At 36.2% G+C, this 8001-nt stretch overlaps 1 protein-coding gene across 7 annotated transcripts in view; it reads right to left on the reverse strand.

Moving 5' to 3' along the window:
- Positions 1-3405: 3405 nt before the first annotated feature.
- The window catches only part of LOC118745721, a 163098-nt gene continuing 158502 nt past the window's right edge, over positions 3406-8001 (reverse strand). For all 7 annotated transcript variants that reach the window (XM_036479342.1, XM_036479338.1, XM_036479340.1 and 4 more), the window contains one exon: positions 3406-3909. In XM_036479342.1, coding sequence (XP_036335235.1) covers positions 3814-3909 — 96 coding nt within the window. In that variant the 3' untranslated portion in view covers positions 3406-3813. The remainder of the gene's footprint in view (positions 3910-8001) is intronic.

The raw sequence follows: 8001 nt of genomic DNA on the forward strand, positions 1-8001 counted from the left end.
TGGAAGTAAACAACGGAATATTTGAATATGTATAGATTTCAATAATTATTTAGTGATATTTCAGCCAAATCAGTGTAGTACCAATGACATGTAAACAAACCGTCTGACGTTTTTACAGGAAATAGTGCTTTTTGCGTTCCTATGCACTTGTGCATCTGTTCTCCTTTTACTCTCATTTGAGAGCGTAAAATTGTAGTTTGACAGTTCCACAGGTTTTAGTCCGAAGTTCAAAGGAACAGACTACATTTAAGTTCAGATTAAATGTATGATCTGAAAATGAATAGTGAAAGTTAATCAACAATCTCTACTTAAGTAGGCCATTTGAAATTGGGCCTAAGCCTTTTGACCACTTCGCTATGTTAATTATAGACAATTATTTTCCGTTTACCATTACCATCCCATGGCACATGACTATGCAGCATTATCCACATCGCCTTAACAGTATTCAGGAGAAACACATCGTACACAGGGCTGCCAACTTGGCTCAAACCGTGCCATTTTTGGCCGTATTTTATTTCAAATGGCACTTAATTTTTCAATTTGGCACTTTTGAAAAATAATAATATTTCCATTCATTTTTATGAAATCCCTTGCGTGTTGCCTTACTTCTTTTTGTAAACTAAAATTTTCTAATTTCTATAGTGTATACAACTGGTTTATCTTACTTTGCATTGGAATTTCGTTTTAGGAATGAGTTTGTAATTTTAATGCTAAATGAGAAGAACTAAAAAGAATTACAGCTTTTTTGGCACTTTTATTTTTCTATTTGGCATATTTTGGCACTGTTTTATCCTCAATATGGCACTTCATAGCAAATTATAGTTGGCAACCTTGATCATACTAACTGCGCCTGCGCGATAGTAGAAGTACCTACGTGGCTTTTATTATATCTCTGTATTTCCATAACTCCCTGTGTGAGGAAACCAAGTAATGTAATTCTTAACAGAAGTGCTTAAAACTTAACAGTTTGGCAATTTAAAAAGGAGTGAATGAAAGGGCGTTTTCAGCTTTTCATAAGCGTTTCTTTGTTGTATGTTGTTATATTGTATATGGTCTTTGTACTAAAATTTCTCGTCGAAGTACTTTCGAGTGCAAGTATAGTCGAGTATTTCCTGGCGATACTGTGAGTAGCATCGAATTTTCTCACCGATACTTTTAATGAGTACAGGCATCGAGTACATGGTGGTATCGGACGAACACTACCTTCAAGGGGATGAGACGGTGGAACACTTTTTGAGCTTCTTGCCTGCTTGGTTGTTTGTCATCGATTTTTCTAGATTCGGTCTTTTCTCAATTGTCAGTTTCTGAATTTAAAGTTTGGCATACAAAGCTTTGCGGTTTTGTTGTTTCAAGTTTTGTGTTTTAAAAATGTGTGATACATATTTTTCGCATCACTTTAAAACTCGGAGCGATAAAAATAAAGACTATCACAGCGCACGGCAGTGCGCACGAGTGACGAAAGCAGCCACAGTAGCATGCTGAAATGACTCGCTTATGTATACACGAGATTTGGAAGTTTTTATCCAGACGTCCAACCGACATGTTTGAGGTATCGTTGGAAAGGTCTTGTAGAGTGTGTCCAGAAAATATATTCAAGTTTCATAAACGATTATCCGAATTCTTAAAAATTTGGCTAAAGTGTTGCGAATCAAAAAACGCTTTTGCCGGTTTAAGGGGGCATGAGGGTATACCCGACATATTTAGTGTTATTCTATCGGCCAATACCTTTCAAACGATACCTTATATATTGAGTTCCGGCTACTAGTTGGAAAGATATAGAGACGCTTTGCGATGTGTGTAGCGTCTGTACGTACCTTCATTTAATTTTTTTCAAACTTTCAGGAATTAAAGTACCAAAAAAAAAAGGAAGGTTTTGCTCCAGGATATTTCGATTCGTATGCCCTTGTGGGCGTGGCTGGTGCCTGAAATTCGAAAAAATTCCGTTTTTAAACTACCACTGAGGCCGCACTTCTCATTCCATACCATTCATGTTGATATCAGTAGAAGGGCCATAAAACAAGCTATCTAATGCTGTCTTTTGCGTTTATGAAATATAAATATGTCATAACGTTATCGCCTGAAAACTAAAAATCGGGCTGCTGAAAATATAGATTTCGAGTATTTTCTCAAAAGCTGGTCAGTCGATTTTATTTTAGGTTTCCTTAAGTCTAGCCCGAAACCTTAGCTTTCATTTGGTATATAGCTTATATCTGGAAAAACTCTTGTTGTGGATATATTACGATTCAAATTGAAAAAATGTCGCTCCAAATAGCGAAAAATGGTTAAAAGTTAACATATTCGTCTAATTTGGGTACTTTAAGTTATAAACGTAACATATCCAATTTCCCGCAAAAAACTTTCCGTTCCCCAATGCCACCTAAACTGAAGTTCCCTGCAAATTGGGGGAATTTCGCTGTACGCGATACATATTTAATTAAACAAATAAGAAATGTTTTTATTTTTGCTGGTTTCTTTGTTTTCTTGTACATACGTAAGTATACATGTATGTACACATTCAGTGTGAATGTAATGATATCGTGGGCAGGATATTTGATGTATACAGTATGCAACTATACCCGCACTTAACCAACCTGGGAAGACGCTTACATTATTATCTACATTTGTACATACATATATTGTATGAGATGTTAATGTTTTCGATTTTTGCGATCCCAGGGATCCCAGGATTAGTCCCGGGATTTAGAAATTCATTATTTTCCAACAACTTAACATGAAAAACATTGCATCAATATAGTTTGAGAAGCTGTCCTACCAGACAATAAATAATAAATAAATGGGTTTGAAATTTACTTTATTATTTAAGTTAAAAATATTTCATTAGTGTAATCTAGAGCAATTGGCAACCATGCAGAAATGATAAAATACATTTGGGGTATTCACAACGGTGTCGTAAGTGTCGTATCGTTGTATGTCGTAAACTTTAAACGCCTAAGAAATAAATTAAAGGAGTTCGCAAAGTACCAACATATCATATTATGATTTTTTGTAGTGCTAAAAAATAGTTGGTTGACGTTTAAAGTTCTCTAAACATTTATTTAAGCTTTTAAAGTTTACGACATACAACAATACGACATTTACGACACCGTTGTGAATCGCTCAATTTATTTTATCTAATTCCATGGCGACCATGTACATATTTTATACAAATTTTTCTGTGAAACACAACGAAAGAGAAACTGGAGAAAGAAAATAAATGCAAGGCAACGCTTCGTTAAAATCTATTTGAGTACTTTTTTGCGCAAGGCGAATTTATATAAGGTGGTGTTACTAGCTCAGCTGATTTTGTGTATGTGTTTCGCCGCACGGCTTCTGATATCAAATTGAAAAATTTTGTTTGAATTTCTACACACACTCTTTCAGATTTTGACAGTTTATGCCGCCAAAGCAAAAACAAAATACATGTAATTTTTTGTTTTTGTACTCCTGCTATCACCTTATATTAATTCGCCTTGTTTTTGCGCTTCTAGCTCTTTTCTTACGTATGTATGCATGTAGGCGAAACGAGTTTGAAATCACTCAATCCAATTTGAAGTTGCCCTTTCGTTGTGTCGTGCTAAGCAAAAAGGAAGCCAATTGCTATTGAACGTTTGAGTGTGTCAGTTGTTTGAAGGATTGTTGCTGAAAAATAAAGAATTGTATTGTTGCTGCCAAATAAATTGGTTAAATAAATTGTTCCCCGCAATAAACCCTCCTTGTGTTTTCATCAGGTGTGGGGTCGGAACATGACCCGACTAAATAAGAGTGAACTGCAAAACGCTTTAGAAATAGCAGGAATTACGTACCCTGCTACTTCTACTGTGTCTCAATTGCGTGCCCTGTTAGATGGTGGACGGATGGAGAATAGCTTTGAGAATGACTCTGGTGTTGCTGCTGCCGCCGGCGGTGAATCTAATGTTAGAGAATTGAATGCTGATGAAATTAGTGAAAACGAAAATTTGGACGCACAAATAGCTATGCTTGAGAAACGGAAGAAAATGTTATTATTGCAAAAAGAGTTGCAAGCATTAGAATTAGAAGCGCCTAGTGCACGTCAGCGCATCTCCGTTATGGATATTGACGGGATAGTACCAAAATTTTCTGGAGATAACGCTTATCCAATTGAAAAGTGGATCAACGGCTTTGATTATGCCGTGAAGGTCGGTTATAAAGATGACCATTTCAAGTATATGTGCATGCGTCGCCTGCTGTCGGGTACAGCCGTCATTTTCCTGCGCACATCGTCTGCTGAATTGAAAGTAGCACTTTTGAAGCAGTATAAACGCAACATATCGACTAATGACGTATACAAGGAGTTATACCGACGCAGGCGTTTGCCTAACGAGGGCATTATTTGCTACATGTTGTCAATGAAGGAGATTTCAGCACAGGCCAGTTTAGTCGAACACGAAGTAATTAGTGCAGTAATTGAGGGACTGCGATACAACACTGCGTATACCTCAATATTGTATACCGCCAAGAATTTGGATGAACTTCGGGAGCTGTTTATAAGATATGAGGAAAATCGAACGAGTGACAGTGCAACACGTAATATACAACAGCGTGCAGAAGGTGGGACCAAATCAGAATCTAATGTGATATGCTTCCATTGCTCGCAAATTGGGCATCTTTCGAAACAATGCAAGCAACCAAAGCGCGCCAAAGGATCATGCTTCCGCTGTGGGAGCAAAGACCATCTACTGAATCAGTGCAACCAACCATCAACGAAGACGACCGTAAATGCTGTGGCTGAGGAGCCAACCGATCCGGATGTGTACAATGTTGAGCCTTATCAGACTGTAAGTATTGTTTTTTGTAATCGGAACACGAACAATAAGAAGTTTACGAAGTGTATTTCTTTGATTGACAGTGGTAGTCCTGCCAGCTTTGTTAGCAAGACGCTTTTGGCTTTTGATATAACTGACGATGGCCCAGTTCTATCTGATTTTTATAGCTTGGGTGGCACTAAACTCAAAACCTTTGGTAAAATTGATTGTGAGATTTTGCTGAATGGCAAATCTAAAACGCTTTCGTTATTCATAGTATCAGATGGCCTCTTTTCTAAGCCACTGCTTCTTGGAAGAGACTTTTTCACATCATTTATTACTCAACTTTTCATGTTAAATTGTAGTGAAGAAAAATATGAATTAAAGGAATCAAATGAATTGAAATCAAATGTGTCTTTAATTGATAGTATTGTTCAGGTTCCGAAAAATTTGCAACATTGCTATATTGATGATTGTTCTGATGGTCATTCTTTCGCTTCTATTATCGATGGCGAGATTTGTGGGGATATATCCCCAGATAGATTGGTTAGTGATTGTCTTCCGATTAGTGTTCGTTGCGCCGTTGGGGCCAGTATTGGTAAAGAAGCGAATGGTAACATTTTAAGTGAACGGCAAAATGCGGATTGTTTCTCCTTTATAGAAGGGAATATTGCATGTGCAATAGATGTCGAGGCTATTTGTAAAACCAGTGTTAGTATTACTGATTGTGATATTGATTCTACTTTGCATAGTGATGCACGTTTAGCATTAGAACGCATTATACATACGTGATTGCTATTTGAACTGTCCAAAAGAGTCTATGGCAAAACCATATGAAATGTCTATAAAGTTAACCTCTGATCAACCCATCTACTCTCATCCACGAAGATTATCTTATAAAGATAAATTTGAAGTTCAGAAAATCGTGCATCCATTTGCATCACCAATAGTATTGGTTAAGAAGAAAAGTGGTGAAACTCGCATGTGCATTGCCTATAGGGGTTTAAATAAAATTACTATAAGAGATAATTATCCACTTCCTCTTATTGAAGACTGTTTAGAGTATTTAGGTGGGAAAAAGTATTTTACATTACTGGATTTAAAAAGTGGTTTTCACCAAGTGAAGGTAGCTAAGGAGTCGATAAGATATGCGGCATTTGTTACACCTGGTGGCCAGTTTGAGTATGTCATGATGCCATTTGGCCTCAAAAATGCCCCTTCCGTATTTCAAAGATTTATTACATTTATTTTGAAAGATTTCATTTCAAAAGGCCTGCTAATAGTTTATATGGATGATATATTGCTAGCAACAGTGGAGTTAGAATCGGTATTGACACAGATAGCTAAGCATGGACTTGAATTGAAGTTGTCAAAATGCAAATTTTGTCATAATAGCATCCGGTACTTGGGGTACGATGTAAGTCATAAAGGCATTGAACCAAATCAGGAGCACAAAGAATCTGTTGCGAAATTTCCTTTACCAAAAAGTTTGAAGCAGTTGCATTCTTTTATCGGGCTATGCTCCTACTATTTCAGAAAATTCGTCTTACAGTTTTCAAAAATTGACAAACCGTTGGATGATTTGCTAAAAAAACGCAAAGTTTGAGCTCGATGAAGCCTGTTTGAATGCAATTGCGGAATTAAAATCGAAGCTCACTGATCCTCCAATTTGTCAATATATAATCCCAAAAATGAAACTGAATTGCACTGTGACGCAAGTGATCAGGGGTTTGGTGCTGGTTTGCTACAGCGCCAATCAGATGGGAAGTTTCACCCAATTTTTTATTTTTCACAGCGAAGTACAAATACTGAGAGCAAGTATCATAGCTTTGAGCTAGAAACCCTCGCTATCATTTACGCTTTGCGACGTTTTAGAGTTTATCTTGAAGAAATCCCTTCTAAATTATCACTGATTGTAACTCACTTACGCTAACTTTAAGCAAAAATACGCTTAACCCAAGTATTGCTAGAAGGGCTCTTGAAATGCAAAATTATGACTATTCCGTTCAACATAGAGGAGGCGCTAATATGGGTCATGTCGATGCTCTTAGTCGAAGTGAAGTAGTTTTTGTTGTTAATGAAGACGATTTGGAGTTTCAATTGAAGGCGACTCAAAGTCGAGACTCAGATATAGTAAAAATCCGTGACAGATTGATACATTCATTATGTAAACAAAGACGCCTAAACTTATACAACAAATCTGTTTCTTTTCGTGTTGTATCTTTCAAGCATTTGTGCAAAGGAGTAATGTCGCAAAACTCATAAACTTCAATGGACAATATCTCAGGTTTAAAACAAGACATCTCGTTGAGTTAAACAGCATTATCAAGGGGAAATATTTTGCTTTCAAATGTTTTATTCAATTTTGTAAAAAACGAACTATTCTTGATGAAAATACATGAAGAATATAGAAAAAAACGGGTTTTTCGTATGTTTAGGCTCAAAATTCTCGAAAACCTAAGCTAATCGAGCAAAACTGATTTTGGATTCAGGGTCAGCGCAACGAAACCTTTAGAAAAGTATAAGCTAGTCCCAGGGTCTTAACTTTTTTAAATTTTGTAGGCCTGTGTAAGCCATGTGTACAAATCTTGAATCAACCAAAAAATAACAAATTAAAGCCTTAAATACATTTTTATTGCCTTTTTTACGTTTTAAAATCAAGTTATAACTAAATTTTTTTAGTAGCTTTAAAGTAAGTTGTGTTGAAAGTACTGTCAAATAATTTGCGATTCTTAATTCAAGTGTTTGTAAGAAAAATATGTAGTAGAACTCATCTGCGTTTAATAAAATTGTATTATATATTAAATTGTGTGAGTGCTTTATCTATATTATGAGTTATTATTAAGCAGTATTGGTCTTGTCCCACCCGTGACAAAAAAGGTAAGAGTTGTTATATTTAATTACAGAAGTTGAAGTTGTGTTTTGGGTTTGTTACATAAAGTTAGAACTTCATTGTCAATGTTTACCACAATTGCATTTTCGTTTCCACATAGCTAGATAAGAATAATTCAACAGCCAAGCATGTCCCAGTGACAGCTACGGGTGGTACAGTTGCCAGAGGTAGATTTACAGGGCTGATAAGCTTTATTGTTTGTGAGGTGGACGCAGGCGAGAAGGGTGGAAGCGCGGACTCGCCCATTACCTATATACCCTTGTGGTCAAGTGTGATTAAGTTAAGTGACATTTTGACCAGTTTTGGTTTTTTCTTTTGTTTATTTAATGTTCATAGTTTTTTTTT

Source organism: Rhagoletis pomonella, unplaced genomic scaffold, assembly GCF_013731165.1.
Source record: "Rhagoletis pomonella isolate Grant_MI unplaced genomic scaffold, Rhpom_1.0 Rhpom_scaffold_00009, whole genome shotgun sequence".
NCBI classification, from domain to species: Eukaryota; Metazoa; Arthropoda; class Insecta; order Diptera; family Tephritidae; genus Rhagoletis; species Rhagoletis pomonella.